We start from the raw sequence: 22,397 nt of genomic DNA, 5'->3' as shown, positions 1-22,397 counted from the left end.
TTAAAACATTATGCTAAGTGAAAGAAACAAGTCACAAAAGACAACATATTATATGATTTCATTTATATGTATGCCCAGAATAGGCAGAATCAGAGAGACAGAAGATTATAGTTCCTTAGGGCAAGAGGCTGGGAGAAGAGGTTATAGGGCATCGGTGGGTTAACAGCTTAAAAGGTACAGGGCTTCATATTTTTCATTCTCAGGTGATAAAAAGGTTCTAAAATTTATTGTGATGATGATTATACAATTGTGAATATACTAAAATCATGGGACTGTATATTACAGGTTTCAAGTAGGTGAAATTATACATTATGTTAACCACACCTCAATAAAGCTTTTAAAAGAAAAACAAAATATCAAGTACACTTAGTACAGGAACTTAATAAAAGACTTCCAGTCATACAAAACCCACCCTATAACACTACAAAAGTCTAAGAGGAAAAAGAATGGTCCACTGGCGGTTCTGTTAAATGTCCATATATTACTGCAATGTGGCATTAATTCTATTATTTTAACTTGCTTCTTGACAAAAGGATTACAGTGAACATTCTCTAAAGCGTCTATAGAAAATACATCCTATTAACTATAAAAAGAAAGAAACGTGCAAGAAAAAAAAAATGTTTTAAAGAGTGAGAAAAAAGAAATCTTGAACTAGAACTCATGAGTCAAACATCAAAACTGTCCCAGGGGGAATAGGGGAATAAAGTAGGGAGTTAATCACTTAAAAATTTCTTTCTCCTTCAAAAAAAGCTAGTATTAAGGAACTTGAATTCTATAAAACTGTTTTAACTCCCCAACTGTTTTAAAGCTGGGGTTTAATTAGTGCTTATGTACAACAGTTATTACTTGAGATATTCTTCAATAAATGACCTGATAAATAAAGTCAACTATTTTAGAGACACCAAATTTTCATTTACAAGAACAAACACTTTGGAGTAGGAAAAGGTCTACTGGAAAAAATAATTAATGCTCTCCCAAGTACAAAACTGAAATAAGTGATAACATAGGTATAATACTTTTGGTTGTTATAAAAAAACAGGCAGTACATACATTTGGGGCTTAAAGCTAGAAAGCTATTTCAAAGGCTACAGATGACAGAACATTTTCAGGGAATAGATTCAGAAATGCAACCAAGAAAGGCCCTCCTAAAACATGGCAATAAGGACTTTGAACAACGTATTGTAGCCTCCTCCATGTCATCTGTTTCTGATTCCTCTGGCTTTGGCAACATTTGGTGAAGCTTTCTAAGTGAAATTACACTAATTTTAAATCTGCATATGAAAGAACAGAAATATACAATTCAGAAATCAAGGAGGGAAAATCTAATATGTTAACAGAAAGAAAGTAGTCAATAGTCCACATAACCTCTATACCCAACGCTTTAGCGTATTTTCAGCAGACAAATAAGCCCACCAATTTTTATTTTTCCTTACTGAATCTTAAAACTCTGACCAAATTCTACCTGCTTCTTAATAAGCAAAAACAGTAATAATATCAAATCTTAAATTTCAGCAGTTTGTTACATAAGTTATATTCAGTGTATCACTTGGAATAGGTGAAATATTCAAAAGCAAATTCAGTTAAAGCAATAATTAAATGAATAAGCTAAACTTCTATATCAAATCTGGCAATTTTATGAGCATATGAACCTGAACAGAGTGATGCCTTAAAATTTTAAAAATGCACATCTATCAGAATGGCTAAATGACACTACTGTTTTATAAAATGTAAAGGAACTGTAAGTCTTTACATCGCTGATGGGAGTACAAAATTGGTTAAAAACCACTACTGAAAAAAATTTTGATCCTAACATTCCTACTCCTGGGTATAAACTCAACAGAAATAAGTGCTTACATCACCAAGACTTTTATAAGAACATTCATTATAGCTTGATCCATAACAAACAAAAATTATAAACAACCCATAAGTCTGTCAATTCAGTTCAGTTCAGTTTACTCAGTCATGTCTGACTCTCTGCAACCTCATGGACTGCAGCACGCCAGGCCTCCCTGTCCATCGCCAACTCCTGGAGTTTACTCAGACCCATGTCCATCGAGTCAGTGATGCCATCCAACCATCTCATCCTCTGTCATCCCCTTCTCCTCCCGCCCCCAATCCTTCCCAGCATTAGGGTCTTTTCAAATGAGTCAGCTGTTTGCATCAGGTGGCCAAAATACTGGAGCTTCAGCTTCAGCATCAGTCCTTCCAATGAACACTCAGGACTGATCTCCTTTAGGATGGATTGGTTGGATCTCCTTGCAGTCCAAGGGACTTAAGTCTTCTCCAACACCACAGTTCAAAAGCATCAATTCTTCGGCGCTCAGCTTTCTTTATAGCCAAACTCTCACATCCATACTTGACTAATGGAACCACCATAGCCTTGACTAGACGGACCTTTGTTAGCAAAGTAATGTCTCTGCTTTTTAATATGCTGTCTAAGTTGGTCATAACTTTCCTTCCAAGGAGTAAGCGTCTCTTAATTTCATGGCTGCAGTCACCATCTGCAGTGATTTTGGAGCCCCCCAAAATTAAAGTCTGCCACTGTTTCCACCGTTTCCCCATCTATTTGCCATGAAGTGATGGGACCAGATACCATGATCTTAGTTTTCTGAATGTTGAGTTTTAAGCCAACTTTTTCACTCTCCTCTTTCACTTTCATCAAGAGGCTCTTTAGTTCTTCAATTTCTGCCATAAGAGAGGTGTCATCTGCATATCTGAGGTTATTGATACTTCTCCCGGTAATCTTGATTCCAGCCTGTGCTTCATCCAGCCCAGCATTTCTCATGATGTACTCTGCATGTAAGTTAAATAAGCAGGGTGGCAATATACAGCCTTGACGTACTCCTTTCCCGATTCGGAACCAGTCTGTTGTTCCATGTCCAGTTCTAACTGTTGCTTCCTGATCTGCATACAGATTTCTCCAGAGGTAGGTCAGGTGGTCTGGTATGCCCACCTCTTTCAGAATTTTCCACAGTTTATTGTAATTCACATAGTCAAAGGCTTTGGCATAGTCAATAAAGCAGAAACAGATGTTTTTCTGGAAAACTCTTGCTTTTTCGATGATCCAGCAGATGGCAATTTGATCTCTGGTTCCTCTGCCTTTTTTAAAACCAGCTTGAATTTCTGGAAGTTCATGGTTCACATATTGCTGAAGCCTGGCTTTGAGAATTTGAGCATTACTTTACTAGCGTGTGAGATGAGCGCAAATTGTGCAGTAGTTTGAGCATTCTTTTAGCATTGCCTTTCTCTGGGATTGGAATGAAAACTGACCTTTTCCAGGCCTACGGTATCTTCATCCAATGAAATATCACTCGGCAATTAAAAAAAACAATTACTGATACATACAACAACATGAATCTCTTAGACTTAATATTAAGTGAAAGAAATCAGACATGAGTGCACACTTTATGATTACATTTATATGAATTTCAAAAGTAGACAAAACTGATCAATGGTGATTTAAGTCACAACAGCAGTGGTTCCTGACAGCTGGAGACAGTAATAAGTAGGAGAAAGAACAAGAGAGCCTTCTGGAGTGCTGAAAGTGCTGCTTTTCTTTATCTGAGTGGCAGTGGTCACAAAAGTATAACTCAATGAAAAATTTACTGGCTGTATTAAGGCTTACATACATTGTTATATTTAACTTACACCACAAAATAATAATAATAATAAAGTGACCCTAGGAAGAAACTTATATAAGCATTATTCTTCCTCTAAATACATTTCTTTCTTAGAAAGCAGAAGAAACCAAGTTTTTTTAATGGATTAACACTTCCAAATCTTAATCTCAGATATTATTAGCCTTAGAGAAAAAAGTGAAACCAAGTTCAATATCCCATATACTGATCCTGACATAGTTGTGCTTTTGGCAAATTATATTTAGCAGCACATACAATCCTTAAAGATAGTTCCTATTTTTGATCTCTGAAAGAAGTTCTGGGAGCAGTTCTTAAAATGGAAAAGAATAAAAACTATAGATAACTCCCCTTAAAAGTGCCACTAGTGATTATGATGGAGAAGGCAATGGCAACCCACTCCAGTACTCTTGCCTGGAGAATCACAGGGACGGGGGAGCCTGGTAGGCTACAGTCCATGGGGTCACTAAGAGTCGGACACAGCTGAGCAACTTCACTTTCACTTTTCACTTTCATTTATTGGAGAAGGAAATGGCAACCCACTCCAGTGTTCTTGCCTGGAGAATCCCAGGGACGGGGGAGCCTGGTGGGCTGCCGTCTATGGGCGCACAGCGTCGGACACGACTGAAGTGACTTAGCAGCAGCAATTATGATATAAACAGAGTCAAAACTCTCTTACTTATTAAGCACAGATACCAGTGGGCAGCAAGAAAAGTTATCAGGCATGTACTCTTGTCAGTCTATTTCAATTTCACAAGTAAACAATGAAAAGTAAACACAAAAGAACAATGGAGTGTAAGTATATAAATGGACCAAACATCATTTTACATAATAGTTTTTAGAATAAAGGCTTTGACATCAAATTGCCTGGCTTGGAATCCCAGCTGTACCACTTACTCTGAGTTTCATTCTTCAACTCCAAGCTGAAACACTAAGACAACTCCACAGTGTTACTATGAATACTGAGATATTACCTGTTAAATGCTTAGTAATCAGAATACCCAGGAATCAATAAAGATTCAAAAACTGTTATGTGAAAAGATAACATGTGCCTCCTCATAGAAGAAAATATCATCTATGAAATGCTCTTGCCAAAAAGTCAAACCTGAGCCTGATCTAGGTTCAACTAACAATTTACAGGAAATTCACAAAACTAAAGAACAAGAAAACTGCATCAATGGGGTAAAATCAGCAAACCCAGACTGGGAAACTATAATACCAACAATCAAATTTTTCAACAAATAAATTTACCAAGAAAAAGAAATGGAGTGAAATCTTAAAAGAATTAAAATCACTTTTTGCTAAAAATTATTAAGTACATGGGCATTCACTGTCTACTTTTATACAGTAAAAATTGTTCACAGAAGTTTTTTAAAAAATAAGGAATGATTAAAAATAAATTTAAAAAACAAGAAATATTTAAAAACAGAAGCAACTCTATAAAGGATTAAGAATCCTTATCTAGAACAGCTCAGTAACAGCTCCCATTACTTAGTGTTCAATATATCCCAAAAATTAAGTTTTACTAATTTAATTCTACTACATTAAGTTTCTACCTTCCTAAACTGATTCTTGAAGTTGGAATCACTTTTATATGACCACTTGATCAACATTTTTCTAGCAATTCTACTGACAACAGAGTAATCTACTTTTCTTTGGAAACATGTGACTCAAAAATCAGCTTACCAAAACTTATTAAGATTATCCATTGACAATTAAATGGATTTTAAAAATGTGGTATAATCATATTATGGAATACCAAAGTAACAAAAACAATGGACTATCACAGATGCAAAAACATGGGTAGTTCACAGATATGTTAATGAAATAAACCAAACATAAACCCTATGGTATGATTTCATTCATGTGAAGTTCAAAAACAGACAAAATTAGCCTGTGGTGAGAGTTCAGAATAGTGGTTACCTTTGAAGATATTAACTGAGAAGGCTACAACAATGTGTAAGGTTGTACACTGTCTATTAGCTCAGAGATAACAAATATGACACATGTGTGGGCTGCTACTCCCCCTCTGAACAGCCACTACTAACTGATCAGAGATCAAATAAGAAATTGCACCTAAGGTGAAACTTGCTAGACAAGTGATTTAAGTTTCCTTCCCCTTCTAACGTTCTATCAAATGTTCTATCTACTTGGAATCAAACACACTTGCAGTGAACAGCTCAGACACAGATAGATATAATATACACAAGCTAACTTAAGAAGTTAGAGCCTCAAAATACAGAAATTCATCATCTTTAAATGTACAGTCTTTTTTTCTTTTTTTTTTTTTAAAGAATAAGTCATTATACATTTCTTTATTTCAGATGTAAAATTCTGGAAAATAATCAAGTTTAAGTGGAAAAACTTTACTGTATCTTTCTCAACTCCCAACTTCTGCAAAATAGACTTCTTTAACATGAACTATATCCTTGATACTCAGGTGTATTTAAGTATGCCTGAAGAGATTCCTACAAAAAGAATACTGAAAAGCTTCCTGGAAAATCAACTAGGAATGTTTGCCTTATTACTTAATCTCAAGGCACATACACAGCCAGTTGCAGATTTACACAGAATTCGTAAAGATCAACACCATGACAGATGTTTAGACAATTACATAATTCTACGTGTTACTTCTAGCACCTTCATGTGGCCTTCTGAACATGTAAAGCCTCTTCCTATAAAGCCGTTCCCCACTAAGTGTTCCACTCCAAAATTTCAATTCCTCCTTCTTGGTTCCTATCAAACTCTCATTCCCTCAGCCCAACTTTCAACTAGCAGAAAAATATTCTGACTCAAGTCGGAGGAAAATTTTTTTTTTTTTTTTTGCTTTTTTTCCAGGGGAGAAAGTCGAAGTCAGGGAAAGGGAAGGAAATAACAATTGTCTGGAAAATAACAACTGTCAAAAAGTGAAAATAGAAAGGGTGATTCATTAGTCAAAACAGAAAATAAGTGCTTACTATGGGCCAATTACTGTGCCAGGCACGAGAGATATGGTAATCAAGATAAGGCCACTCCTGACAGAGGCTACACTAGCCAGGAAAAATAAGTAACTAAAGTAGTATCAATGCAACACCTAACCTGAGCCATATAGTCATAACATAGTCTTAGAAATCATGGAAGGCTTCCAATGAAAAGATAAGGCAGCAATATAGCAACAGCTGAGAGATAATTATGACATAGTCAAGGAACTGCAAAAACTACAGAGGCAAGGAATGAGGCTTAGAGATCATAGAAGGCCATGGAAGTCACTTTAAGGGACTGAATCTTACCTCAAAAAGAAAAATTCTCTAAAGGAGACTTATTTGAGGAGCATAAGTATACCTTTTCAGAAGTCTCTATCAGCCTACTTTACTCATTACTGCAAAGGTAATCAAGAAGGGGAAGGTGTGAGGAAATACAAAAAAGGAGAGACTGAACAATACTCAGGAAATTTAAAGTATACTCAGACATTTTGAGTTAGAGTTACAATGCTTGGAACACATTGAACACAGGTGCTCAATCATATACCTCAATATGTACTACCTGCAAAGAGGAATTATGGAGATGGGAGATGAAGAAGAATCAAGAGCTCAAACAAACTTACATTACTATCTTAACTGAGAAGTCGTATCAAGAACTATATTTTTTAAAACTAAAGATACAGTTCCTACTGCTTTTTATCTATTATTTTTAAACAAGACTGGCTGGTAATTTTTGTTTTTAACTTGGTTCAATTTAAAAGACACTATTCACCTTGTTATACATATATCTAAGCATGAAGTCCAGTAGGAATGATTTCCCTTTACGAAAAGCTCCTGCCACGGACACCACTACTATGTTTAGATCTCGTATGTGCTCCTGTAGTAATATCTGCTCCAAAGCTTCTTCATCAAGCTCAAAGTTATGGTCATCTTCATGTGCAAGAACAATCTGTACTGGACATGGTTTCTTCATAACCTCATCTGAGTTTACTAGGTCATCATCTTCATAATTCTCACCTAGAGTTAAAAAAAGAGAGAAACAGGTTACTTTAATTCCTGCATTCTAAACTTTTTCCTAAAGGACCACAACTAAAGCAAAATTTCAAATAACTTCTTCACCATTATAGGTCACTTGGAAATAGTTACAAAAGTGATGCTCAACTACATACTGAACGTCTCACTCCCTCTATAATATTAGACAGGACCAAGAATACCAGTCACTTTCCTACTATATATACAGATAAGCAGCACTACTAAATATGGCCTCAATTAAGTCTTCACAGCTAAATGTGAGCAACACTGTTCTTGAACACTGTATTCATCTATAAACAACTTCTGCTACTGTATGCACACAGAAACTATCAATTTCACCTAATAATTCATATTCCATTCTTCCCCCCAGACTCACTTGGAAATAATTCCAAGTTACAAAGACTAAAATATATATATATTTATTTATTTATGTGTGTGTGTGTATATATATAAGCATATACATATATATATAATTGTTAAGATCCTAAAAAGTTTTCCAAAATGGCCATGATAAAGCTAGTGGGTCCTAATTTAATAAAAGTTACCTAAAAAAATAGCCTTCCTTATTAAAACAAAGCACATGATTAATGTTTGAGTGGAAGACACAAAGACACAAGGAGGACAATTAGTGAGGGACAGAGTTTCATTTGCCTCTAGGACCCTTTCTCACCAAACACCATAGATACTGCTTCAAATTACATAACTCCTAAGAAACAGCTAGTTCAGTTGGTAAAGAATCCGCCTGCAATGCAGGAGACCCCAGTTCGATTCCTGGGTTGGGAAGATCCCCTGGAGAAGGGAAAGGCCACCCACTCTAGTATTTTGGCCTGAAGAATTCCATGTACTGTATAGTCCATGGGGTCCCAAAGAGTTGGACACAACTGAGCGATTTTCACTAAGAAACAGCTATATAAACTCTTTTGTTCACCCAGCACACAAAAAGAAGTTAACCTTTGCAGAACTTTACTGAATGGTGATGAAAAAGTAACAATAGAATATGTAACAGAAGAGAGAATTTTCTAAAGTTTAGGTTTCTATTTTGTTCCCTTCTGTTTTTTTAAACCCACCTAATTGCTAGTTTCGGCTTCCCTGGTGGCTCAGTGGTAAAAGAGCCTGCCTGCCAATGCAGGAGGCGCAGGTTAAATCTCTGCGCTGGGAAGACCACTTGGTAAAGGAAAAGGCAACCCACTCCAGTATTCCTGCCTGGGAAATCCCATGGACCGTGGAGCCTGGCAGGCTACAGTTCATGGGGTCACAGAAGGGTGGACACAACTTAGCTAGTTTCAGAGGCTTTGTACAATAATACCTCGTCTGCCTTTCTTCCCCATCAACTGCTTGACCCCACTAGTACACTCCTCGGGGTCATATCCTTTCCCACATCAATGTCTGTAAGAGACTCTCCCCCTTGAGCTTGTCTACTAAGGGCCAGTTTCCAATCTAAGGAAATATATAGCATCTACTACGTTCAACCCAACGACAGCCTCTCCTCTCAGAGAAGGAGACAGCCGAGGAGTGGCACACTGTTAGTGTACCAATATCAGCCCACAAAGACACTATTCTCACAGCAAAAATTACATACCTATATTAATGAATTTTCAGTCTCTTTACAAAAAGAAACATCTAGATTATGTGATTTCCAAAGACTATTAGAGACTTCAGGCAAAGTGATAAAGAATCCACCTGCCAATGCAGGTTCAACCACTGAGTGGGAAGATCCCCTGGAGGAGAAAATGGCAACCCACTCCAGTATTCTTGCCTGAAATATTCTACGGACAGGGAACCCTGGCAGGCTACAGTCCATGGGGTCACAAGAAGTTGGACACGATGGAGCGACTGAGTATGCATGCACATTAGAGCCTTTACCTTCACTTTATGAGGCACATTTAACTGTACAAAGTAAAATCAACACTATTTCAAAAGGTGCTGCAAACAGTAAAATACAAAGACCAAGCAATTTCAAAGGGTGGCACCAGTAGTAAAGAATTTGCCTGCCAATGCAGGAGACATAAGAGATATAGGTTCGATCCCTAAGTCAAGAAGATCCCCTGGAGGACAGCATGGCAACCCACTCCAGTATTCTTGCCTGGAGAATCACATAGACAGAGAAGCCTGGCAGGCTACAGTCCATAGGGCTGCAAAGAATCAAACACAACTGAAGTGACTTAGCACATGCACACATAAAGACAAAGCAATTTCAAAGAATTTTAGAAAATAACAGAAAGCAGTATTTAATTAAAGAGGATATTACCACTGCTTGTTTCAGTACTATAAAGATATAGCCAGGTATGCTATCTGAATGCACAAAAAAGTAAACTTCCCAGGAAAAGTCTAACACAGTTACATTCCAATTTAATATATCATTAGGTGAGTCTAGATAATTACCACACAGTATGCAAACTGTGTTTAATTAAAACCTTCCAAGCCTAATTAGTAGTTAAGAATGAACCAAGAAGCAAAACTGTCTAGATGTATGTCTTTTAACTTCTCTGTGCCTGTCTTCTCATATGTAACATGGGGATAGTCACAGCACCTACCACATTAAGTTGTCATCAGGATTCAATGAGTTGAAGTATGCTTAATACATAGTAAGCATTATATGCGTTTGTCATAAGGTGACAGTAAATGGCTCAAGGGTAAAGAATCCACCTGCCAGTGCAGGAGACACAAGAGATGGAAGTTGGATCCTTTAGTCCGGAAGATCCCCTGGAGAAAGGAAATGGCAACTTACTCCAGTATTCTTGCCTGGAAAATTCCCATGGACAGAGGAGCCTGACAGGCTACAGTCCATAGGGACGCAGAGAGTCAGACATGACTGAGCACACACTGCACTGTAATTTTAAAATAATCAATCCCATAGGAGAAGCTTTTATTTACAACCTTAGAATGCTAAATCTCTACAGTGACCTTTAACTGACCAGGGTCGCTATGTAACATCACCACCATCTACTCATTTGCAGGTACACACCTGAGGCCTGTCCCTGATACATTTCTCCTTTTCCACACCCCTAAATCTAACCAAGGTCTTAAATCTGTCTTCACTCAAAATCTCTACTGATATCATCCTTATTCTCATTACCACCATCTGTCAGGGAAATTAAATAAATAGTCTTGTTTAGGCATCAGAGACAAAGCAGAGTAGGCCTCTGACCTGGCTTCTACACTGCCTGGACACTGCCCTATCTGTGAGTGACCGGGAGTGACCGCCTGCTGTGAGTGCAAGACTTGCAGATAAAAGGGGGGAAGAAGATGGCTGAGCCCCTGAAGGGGGCCTGGCCAACCAAGCCTCAGGCTTAACAACATTCCAAGTTTTACAAGACAAAACAAACAGCATTAACATGAAACTAGGCTTGCAGTTTGGTCACACATTGATGATGATATCAATTTGCGTCATGGGATTATAAATGGGAACCTCGAACTGCAATTTTTGACGTCTCACCCACGGAGTGGACGCCTGGGACCTTTTCCCAATTGGGACTCCAGATGTGCTGCGTCTCGAGACTTCCTAGCGTTGTTTAAGTCTGGATGTTGGTCAAACCCAACTAGCTGATGTATCCTCTGCTCTTTCTATTTCTCTTTTCTTTTAATGTTAGTATTATTACTATTCTTTTAATGTTAGCTAGATAATTCTCTAATAAATATTTGTATTATTTATATATAATGAGTGGCTTATTTAACAAATCCTTTGAACCTGAGAGGAAAGTGAAAGCAAAAACACCATCCTAGCTCACTTAAAGTGTAACCAAACTGGTCTCCCTTCTTGCCCCCTCCTCCAATCAAACCCTCAGAGTAGCAACTACTAATAATATTAAATGCACATGTGATTAAGTTACTCGTTAAAATCACTGTTACAGAGGATTAACAGCTAAAATTGTACACATGCCTCATAAAATCCTGTTTAGTTCAATTCAGTTCAGTCGCTCAAGTCATGAACGACTCTTTGCCACCCCAAGGACTGCAGCACGCCAGGCTTCCCTGTCCACCACCAACTCCTGGAGCTTGCTCAAACTCATGTCCATCGAGTTGGTGATGCCATCCAACTATCTCATCCTCTGTCCACCCCTTCTCCTGCCTTCAATCTTTCCCAGCATCACGATCTTTTCCAATGAGTCAGTTCTTCGCATCAGGTGGCCAAAGTATTGGAGCTTCAGCTTCAGCATCAGTCCTTCCAATGAATATTCAGGACTGAGTTCCTTTAGGATGGACTGGTTGGATCTCCTTGCAGTCCAAGGAACTCTCAAGTGTCTTTTCCAACACAACAGTTCAAAAGCATCAATTCTTTGGCGCTCAGCTTTCTTTATGGTCCAACTCTCATATCCATACATGACTACTGGAAAAACCATAGCTTTTGACTAGACAGACCTTTGTCACTGACTGTCACAGACCTGTCCTCACTGCCAAATCTCTCCTGCCCCATTTGGTGCTACTTTCCCCTCTGTAAACTACAAATAGACAAGCTAGTCTTTTTCAGAGCCTTATGCCACTAAGCTCTTTCTAGACTCATATACCACCATGCCATTCCTCTGTGTGGAATATTCTTTCCCATGTTGTTCCCCTAATTAATTCCTTAAGCCTCAGTTTAAATGTCATTTCCTCATGAATATCTTCTCCCAAGGTTCCTAGTCCTCCTACACTCCCCCAAACTTTATCCACCCATCATTTGAATATTTATGTAAGTACTTATTTATTATATGTCTCCCCACCCCCCCAGATTACCAATCCTTTGCTTAAACCCTCAATTAGTTTCCCCCTGTAACCAGAAAATGGGGGGGGGGGGGGATCTTCTAAGTTCCTGATTACAGCCTCCACAGTTCTGTGCAATCTAGCCCTCCTGCTGTTCCTTGAATAGGCCAAACCTGTTCCCCACCTTAGAATCTTTGCCTTGTATTCTTCCTTGTCTGGAAAGTTCTGTCCCTGGAAATTGAAGTGGCTTGCTTCTCCATCATTTAGGTGTCACTGCAAATGTTATCTCCTCCATGTGGCTATCCTTAATCACTCCGTCTAAATTACAGATCCTACCCATCACTTTAACAGAACAGGGTTTTTCTCCCCCAGAGCCTTTTTCAGTATTTAAAAATGACCTTTTTTCATTCATTTACATGTGTACATCATATCTCCCCCTCCTGCATACAAGGTGCAGGCCACCAAAAAAAGGATCCTAATCACCCTGTTGACTACTCTTGCTCTTAGCATTTAGAAAACTGCTTGGCACCTAGCAAGTGTTTAATAAATATTTCTTGAATGAATGAAATGTACATATTTTACTCAGGAGTTTTACACATGCCCCTTTCCCACCCATTTATAAGCAAATTTAACAATCACATAATTATTTTGGGGAAATACTTCTAGCAACTCGAGAGTAGTACATTTATCACAAAAATCACAAATAAAACTATGAAGAGCTAACAAATAACACATTTTAATTAAAAAGACCCTGGAGTAGGAAATGGCAACCCACTCCAATACTCTTGCCTGGAAAATTCCATGGACAGAGGAGTCTGGCGGGCTATAGCCCATGGGACCACAAAGAGCCAAACACAACTGACCACGTACTCACATGCACAATTAAAAGGAACTCAAAATCAGTAAGTGCTAAAATATCACAATGACCAAATTTGGAGATTGCTGATTTTGTTAAAACCAACAAGTAGTCTTATCTTTAATGTAAAGAAAGCATTAGTTGGTTCCTTAAAAATAAAAACAAAAATTAACCATTTGGCAGGAAATCTGTTAACTTGAAATTTCACCTAAATTAGTTGACTACAGTAGCCTGTTTTCCTTTAATATCATGGATAAAGATAGATACTACAGATACACAGGCAGCATATTTGTCACTATTTCTAGTCAACAGACTTCTAAAAGGAAGTGTAGCAAATGTTTCAAAGATATTATGGAGCACAATAACATGGTTCAGCTAAATTTACTCCCCCATCGTAATTTCTCTACCAAGTGTGGACTAAATACAGGTAAAGTATTTCATTCATCAAATACTGATATAGGCCATCGAAAAAAAAATTTAATAAGTATATGCAAATTTATTTAGAATACCTGTAAATATTAATAGTGATCACCTACAAGTGGAAGTCTTTTTAAATTTAGCATTACTTAAGATTTTAAACTGAAGTTAACTTCTATGCAGAGAATGCTGATTTCATTTCCACTTTTCAATGCTAAGAGATTGCTGGGAAGGTAGGTTTCAGCCCGTCAATATAGTTTTCCTAATATACTTAACCTATTTGCTACAAGGCCTTAAAAAAAAAAAAAAAAGACACTACCTTTGTTTTAAAAAAAGTCAGTACCAAGGGTTGGGGGAAAAAAAGAGATGAGTACATGGAGCACAGAGGAATTTTAGGGCTATGAAACTAATGTTAGAGATATGTCATTATACATTTGCCAAAACCCACAGAATATACAACTCCCAAAGTGAAACCTACTGGAAACTCTGGACTTTGGATGATAATAATGTGTCAGTGAAAGTTCACTGATTGTAACAAATATACCACTCTGGTGTGGGATGTTGATAGGGCTGTAGGAAGTGCCGGGGGGGGGGGGGGGGGGGGGGGGTGGCAACACTGTCCTTTGTGCTCTATTTTTCTGTGAACCGTTTTAAACTGCTTTAAAACGTAAAAGTCAATTATTTTTTAAAAAAGAAGACACCTATCATTTTGCTTTTTTTTTCTCGCCGTTGAATCATACTTTATCTTGTATTTGCCAAATTCATACATTCAGTACATATTCCAACAGGAAAAGTGACACTTCAGGACTAAGTACATTTGAAAACTTCAGGCTTAATTAGAAGCTATGACAATGAAAGGTGCTGTAAATCTACATTACAATAAAATGCCACTAGCATTAGATTACATCAACCCAAAACTAAACTTGTAGAAAAAAACCAAGTAAAAAGTATTTCACTTTTCAGAAGCAATCAAAGTATATTCATTCCAAATAAAAACTTAAAACAAATTTTTATGGAAAGTGGCCTGGATTCAGTGCACTTAGTCTATTTACAAAAATTAGCTATTCAACAAAAGCAAAGTGATATTTTGGTGTTTGGTATTTATTTGTTCCACATCTACACTCCATAACAAAATAAAAATAGTATATAAGTGCTCAAAAGTTTACTTCAGCACATATTTTAAAAGCTTTAAAGAGGTTATATCATGGTAAACCTATTTCTAGATATTTATTACAAGAAAATAAATACAGATGCTAACAAAGATATACAAGTTGGTTTATCAGTGTTATTTATGGTAGTGAAACTTAAGGTTGAATGTCTCAAAACTGGAAACTGGCCTAATATTTTAACTACATATTGATAATATTATGCAGCTTTAAAACACATATACACACTTAAGAAATTAAAGATATCTTTAAGACTGGTATAAAATAACCAGGAAAAAGGCAGATCACAAAGTAGTACAAATCTTCCCCAATTCTGTTTTGCTTTGTTTTTAAAAACACAAGCTCACTTGGGAGTTGCAGTGGGATACAGAAATATTTGAGGCTGCTTCTTTCAGTCATTAAAATAACTGCTACCAGACTGGCCCTCTGCCACAAACCATAAAACTAAACTAAATACACCAGGCATCTTTTTTCAAGCTGGACAAGAGAGAGAAGAATCCTTGGAAAAAGATATCTCTCTCTCTCTCACACACACACACACACACACACACACACACAGACACACACACACACCCATCCACAGCCACTCTCTGCCTAGGAACAATTTCCTAAACCTAGAGTGGGGAACCAAAGCATAAGCAAAGATCTGAGTTCAGGACTATTAAAGGCAGTGGGATGGGAAGCTGTGAGGCAGAACAGAGAAAAAGGAACTATGCAGAGGTATTCACTGGAAGGACTGATGCTGAAGCTGAAGCTCAAGCTCCAATACTTTGGCCACCTGATGTGAAGAACCATTAGAAAAGACCCTGACGCTGGGAAAGGTAGAAGTCAGGAGGAGAAGGGGACGACAGAGAACAAGATGGTTGGATGGCATCACCAACTCAATGGACATGAGTTAGAGCAAACTCCGGGAGGTGGTGAAGGACAGAGAAGCCTGCCATGCTGCAGTCCATGGAGTCACAGAGTCAAACACGCCTGAGAATGAACTCCAGCAATGCAGAGGCAGAGCCCAGAAGTCCCTGGCCAAGGCTGACAAGTTTCACAGGTACAGGAGAACACACTACACAAGGCTTACAAAAAGCAGCAACTACAGGGTTCTAAGAGGAACAGAGATACCAGAAGTCAAACTGTACTGGGACACTGTGACATTTTGGCCCAGCCATTGTGGACAGAACACCTCAGGCATTGGAGCTAAAACACCAGGAATGCCATATCTTAGATTCAAAGCCCATGCTTAACTATTTTAAGGTCTACTGAAGATCCACCCAAACAAAGCCTAACACTAAGAGCGGAGACACTTTGGAGATTTAGTATCCCCAAGTTAGAAGGATTTCCTCTAAGCTTTCTAAAAGTCATACTAAAAAGATACAAAGTCAAGCCTATAAAGAGGTCAAGAGCAATCAGTAACTGAACTTTGAGCCACAACACAAATCAGACAACAGAATCCAGATCTCCAGAATGCACAACGTACAATTAAAGAACATGATCAGAAATTATTAGAAATGTAGAGAAGAAAACGTGGCCCACCGTAAAGAAAAAAAAAAAAAAAAGCAGTTGACAGAAAACAATCCTGCAGTGGCCCAGATATTCAACAAAAGCTTTAAAGAAGACATTACAAATATGTTCAATAAGCTCTTAATAAGTAGTTAGGGAGTTTCAGCCAATAAATAGATGACTAGAAAACAAATGAATATTCTAGAGCTGAAAAGTACAATAATTAAAATGAAATATTCACTGGACAGACTCTGGCCACCTGATGAGAAAGAACTGACTCATTAGAAAAGATCCTGATGCTAAGAAAGATTGAAGGCAGGAGGAGAAGGGGACGACAAAGGATGAGATGGCTGGATGGCACCACCGACTGGATGGACGTGAGTTTGAGCAAGCTTGGGGAGTTGGTGGACAGGGAAGCCTGGCGTGCTGCAGTCCACGGGGTAGCAAAGAATTGGACATGATTGAGTGACTGGACTGAACTGAGTCAAATGTTACTAAATTTGGTGTCAGAGACTTATAGATCCAAAAAGCAAACCTCAAAAAGGGTAAACACAAAAAGAAAACCACATCAGAGTGCTAAAAACCAAAGATAAAGGGAAAATTCTTAAAGAAGTGATGTGGTGAAGAAAGTGAAAGTCACTCTGTGGTGTCCAACTCTTCAAGACCCCATGCCATATACAATCCATGGAAATCTTCAGGCCAGAATACTGGAGTGGGTAGCCATTCCCTTCTCCAAGGGATCTTTCCAACCCAGGGATGGAACCCAGGTCTTCCACAGGATTCTTTAGCATCTAAGCCACCAGACAGTAAAGGGAATAATTCAAATGACTATTTTTCATCAGAAGCAATGGAAGCCAGAAGACAACAAAATAATATCTTTAGAGTGTTTAAAGAAAAAAAAAAGAATTCCAATTCAGATTTCTATATTTAGAAACTATTACTGAAAAATGAAAGCAATATATAGACAATAAACAAAAAAGCTACTCAAATTTGTCACCAGAAGATATGCACTACATGAGATGCTAAATAATGTTCTTCATTCTTCAAGCTGAAAAGAAATGATACCAGATGGAAAGCCTCCTCCCTCCTTCCTATAGTATCCAAAGTAGTAAATAAATGGATACAAAAATAAAAGACTGGTTGTTTCCCCCAAGTAATGTCCTTAAAAGATAACTGATCATTTAGAACAAAAATACAGACTGCCATGTGGGGTTTATAAAGTATGTAGAAGATTTTTAAAAATTATGACAAATATGTGGGGACAAATAAATTACATTCTAAGGTTATTAATATTCTGAAGTGGAAAGCGATTCTAAAAACACTGATTCTAAATGGACTTTGATACATTACAGATGCATACTATTGGCTCTAGCACAATGACTAAAAAAGCAAAGAAGTATAACCTAAAAAAGACAATAAGGAACCAAAATGAAACACTAAAAAATATCCAATTAACCCAAAGAAAAAACAAGAATAAATGACTCAAGGAACAAACCGAAAACAAACAGCAAGGTGGCAAACTTAAGCCCAATTAAATAATTACATTAAAAGTAAATATACTAAACATTCCAATGAAAACACAAGAGACTGTCACACTGGATAATAAAAGCAAAACTGTATACTGTATAAAGAAGCAGCTCTTTTAATATAAAAGCAATGATAGGTTGAGAGTAAAAGTAGGAAAAAAGATACATATACAAATAACCATAGGAAAAATGGTGCAGCTGTAAGAATGTCAAAGTAGACTTAGAGACTAAAAGTATTTCTAGATATAAAATGGGTAACATCAGAAAAACATAATAACCCTAAATAAGAGACTTAAACTACATGAATTAAAGAGAAAACAGACAAATGCATATTCATATTTGACAACCTGTCTCAGTATTTATGGAGACAAAAAATTATCAATATAGGATAGGCCTGTCCACAGGAGAGATGAGCCACATAGGTAATTTTTAGTTTTCTTTAGTCACATTAAAAAGTAAAAAGAAGCAAATAATTTTAATATTATTTTATTAACCAAATCTACGCAACATACATATTGTCATTTTGACTCAAAATCAATGTTTTAAAATTCAGGTATTTACATTTTTCTTTCATACTGTCTTTGAAATTCACTGTGTATTTTACACTTATAGCATCTTCCAATTCAGATATTAAATGCTTATCAAAAACACATGATCACTTAGATTTCATAAAATTTACAACTGATTAAGATTCACATACACAAGCTGTTCCCAGCAAGTTTTCCAATAACTGAATCAAATACCAAAAAATCATTTTCCATTCATATGTAGACCTATACTGACAAAATTGTTTTTAAAATATAAGCTAAAATGAAAATTTTAAATTCATATCTTTAGTCACAGTATCCATTTTGCTTTAATACGCATATCCTTGAAGAGGCTGATCATTTTTCTATGCATATTTGTTTCCTCTTGTATGAACCATCTGTCTATTCATAATCTAGGCAGCTTTAAGAAAACACACAGTCATAAACTGTAACCCAGAAGTTACTTTAATTCTACGTTTAGTCGTTAAGTCGTGAATGACTTTTGCAACCCCATGAACTGTAGCCTGCCAGGCTCCTCCATCCATGAGATTTCCCAGGCAAGAATACAGATTGGGTTATCATTTCCTTCTCCAGGGGATCAAGACCCAGGGATTGAACCCACATCTCCTGTTTGGCAAGAGGATTCTTTACCACTGAGCTACCAGGGAAGCCCCTAAATTCTACAGTAGCAAATTATTAAATGCTTAAACAGTATATTTTGCAGATAGCTTTTTAAATTCAAAAAAAATTATGTGCTGCTTGCATATTTTAGAGCACAGTGGGGTACCTCATATACAGCACATAATTTAACGCTGAAAACTAATCAAAAAGACTTAGCTGATATACAGTTGCTTGCATAATATATCAATGATTTACTTCTTACAGAATGCTCAGTCAAGAATCCTTTGTTTCAATTTAACCTTATAAAGCAAACTGTGTTTTTCCCATTAGAATAATTGTGGTTCTCTCAATTGAATGGTGTTAAAAAGCTGGAACTGGCTATAAACACACAACAGGCAATAAAACTGGTTAAAGTCCCACTGCTGCCTCTCTTACAGACATATAGACAAAGCCTCAGAAAGAAATGGCCCTATTTTCAATAACCCTACTCTGCTTCCATGACCTTTATTACAATTAACATTCCCACAATCAGGGTCAAAATTCAAATTTGTAAAACACTGTGAACAACTCAAAATTAAGGATCATTGGCTAATGAGCTGAGGTTAATAATCCAGCAAAAAATCTGGAGTCAGTCAGTGCTCAACACAAATACATACTCTACTCTCTACTTTTTGTATATTTTCTTCAAACTCTGGAACTTTTTTGCTTTAACTATGATCTCAAAAAAAAAAAAAAAAATAGTAAATCACCAAAAAAATTTTTTAAAAAACCTTAAGTAAAATAATTGTCACTCTAGAAATAAAGCATGGCATTTAAATCTACAGAAATGAGATATGAAAGAGTACGAGTTATCTTCCAGGTTCAAACTATCATGTTCAACAAAATACAGTTGTGAAAAACAAGAAAATATAACTGAAAGTCGCAGAGATCTGTAGGTCAATATAGTCACCAGTCTTTTTGATAAAATGGACAGGCTGATTATCGATGTGGGAAAACTTGATAGAATATTATGTATAAGCAAATCCACAAAACTGAACCAAATAAGTGAGCTATCAAAGGAAAAAGTTTTTAGCTTAAAAAGATGGTTTGAGAGGTTTAGGAAGAAAACTGGCACTGAAAATTCAACACAAGTGTTAAGTGCCATTACAGATGGACCGAAGAATTTTCCCATAATGTTAGCTGGAATTTAAGAAGGAATTAACTATCGGAAATCACTAACATCAACAACCAAAACTTTTCAGGAAGTGAATGCATAACTAAAGCCAAGAAAGATACAGCCATGCATAGCTTCAAGGCAAATTTGACCTAATTGTGAGAATCTCACTCAAAATAGTTCAGCTACAAAGCACTTTCAAAGTGGAAAAAGCAACTAATCACTAAAGATATTTGCTATTCAAAGTTTTAAAGAATCACCAAGAAAAATATGAAATTATTTTAATATTAATTTTGGAAATAATTATAAGATCTTTGGAAAAATGCAGACTTAACTTGCTAAAGCAAATTCTACCAAGGAATGAAGGACTCCTGACTTGTACTTTATCTTCCTCTTAAGAAGAGGTTATTGGGAATTCCCTGGCAGTCTGGTGGTTAGGACTCCATGCTTCTGCTGCAGAAGGCACGGGTTCGACCCTTTATCCATCTAATAATTCAACCAACCTACTTTAAGAAAAAATATTCCTTAAAAGGTTGTATTACCAGTAAATATAAAATCATTGTTATTGTTTAGTTGCTAAGTCCTGTCTGACTCTTTTGCGACTCCATGGACTACAGCCCACCAGGCTCCTCTGTCCATGGGATTTTCCAGGCAAGAATACTGGACTGGGTTGTCATTTCCTTCTCCAAGGGATCTTCCTGACCCAGGAATGGAAGTCTCCAGCACTGGCAGGTGGATTCTTTACCATTGAGCCATCAGGGAAGCCATATAATCATTACTAAGTAATAATACATTCATTCATTCATTCATGTTACATGTCTAGTCTTCATTTATTTTCAAGATCAAGCATGATACAGGAAGATTCCCTAAAACAAAACACAATTGGAAATAAAACACACTTATAGGAACTAATGATCTGACTTAAGACTGTTTATCCAGGAAACAATTAAGTATGTAAGGTCTTAAAGCGAATCCAGGTGGTCTTCATTCCCTAGAAATGAGGATTTCAAAAGGCAGCAATGCACGACTACTAAGACCACTGAGTGAAAGGCAAAGGGGATAGATTACAATGGATAGATTAACCCACGCTTAACATCACAAAAAGACAATCAAAAGTTTCATGGACATTATGCGAAATGCCAGGTTGGATGAAGCACAAGCTGGAATCAAGATTGCCAGGATACGCAGATGACATCACCCTTATGGCAGAAAGCAGAGAAGAACTAAAGAGCCTCTTGATGAAAGTGAAACAAGAGAGTGAAAAAAGTTGGCTTAAAACTCAACATTCAGAAAACTAAGATCATGGCATCTGGTCCCATCACTTCAGGGCAAATAGATGAGGAAACAATGGAAACAGTGACAGACTATTTTTGGGGGGCTCCAAAATCACTGCAGATGGTGACTGAAGCCATGAAATTAAAAGATGCTTCCTCCTTGGAAGAAAAGCTATGACCAACCTAGACAGCATATTAAAAAGCAGAGACATTACTTTGCCAACAAAGGTTTGTCTAGTCAAAGCTATGGTTTTTTCAGTAGTCATGTATGGACGTGAGAGTTGGACTACAAAGAAAGCTGAGCACTGAAGAACTGATGCTTTTGAATTGCGGTGTTGGAGAAGACTCTTGAGAGTCCCTTAGACTGCAAGGGGATCCAACCAGTCAATCCTAAAGGAAATCAGTCCTAAATCCTCACTGGAAGGACTGATGCTGAAGCTGAAGCTTCAATACTTTGGCCACCTGATGTGAAGAACTGACTCACTGGAAAAGACCCTGATGCTGGAAAAGATTAAGGAGGGAGGAGAAGAGGATGACAGAGGATGAGATGGTTGGATGGCATCACTGACTCAATGGACATGAGTTTGAGTAAACTCCAGGAATTGGTGATGGACAGGGAAGCCTGGCATGCTGCAGTCCTTGGGGTTGCAAAGAGTTGGACACAAAGTGACTGAACTGAACTGTGATGTATCAGAAACCAGAAGACACCACCAAAGACGTATGTTTGAGGAAAATTTTTAAAAACATCAAACTGATCAAGCTTCTAGATCTAACTATGGGAAAGAAAAGAGACACATTCACTACCACCACAGAGATGAAGTCAGAAAACGAGAATATAGGAAATTTCACTGCACAAGCAAACCTGGACAAAAAATTGAAAAAAGAAAGGGGGGAAAAAAGAGAAGGAGACTTAAGCGCCGTATCAACCAAATGCAGTGAGGGGGCCTTGTTCAAGCAAATCAACTACAACAAACCTGAAGCAATCAGGGAAATATGAACTCTGGATATCTGGTATTACAGAATTATTTTTCTAGCATGGTAATAGTACCAAGGATG

General features: G+C 37.2%; 1 protein-coding gene across 4 annotated transcripts in view; it reads right to left on the bottom strand.

The window, feature by feature from the left end:
• ATL2 (atlastin GTPase 2) overlaps positions 1–22,397 on the bottom strand; it is a 68,904-nt gene that overhangs the window by 32,692 nt on the left and 13,815 nt on the right. For 3 of the 4 annotated variants that reach the window (XM_061155575.1, XM_061155578.1, XM_061155576.1), the window contains exon 2: positions 7,368–7,612. The exons of the other annotated variant lie outside the window; for it this stretch is intronic. In XM_061155575.1, the coding sequence (XP_061011558.1) occupies positions 7,368–7,612 (245 nt within the window). The remainder of the gene's footprint in view (positions 1–7,367; positions 7,613–22,397) is intronic. 4 annotated transcript variants of the gene reach the window in all.

This window comes from Dama dama, chromosome 11, assembly GCF_033118175.1.
Source record: "Dama dama isolate Ldn47 chromosome 11, ASM3311817v1, whole genome shotgun sequence".
NCBI classification, from domain to species: Eukaryota; Metazoa; Chordata; class Mammalia; order Artiodactyla; family Cervidae; genus Dama; species Dama dama.
This window is presented reverse-complemented; position numbering and strand designations above follow the sequence as displayed.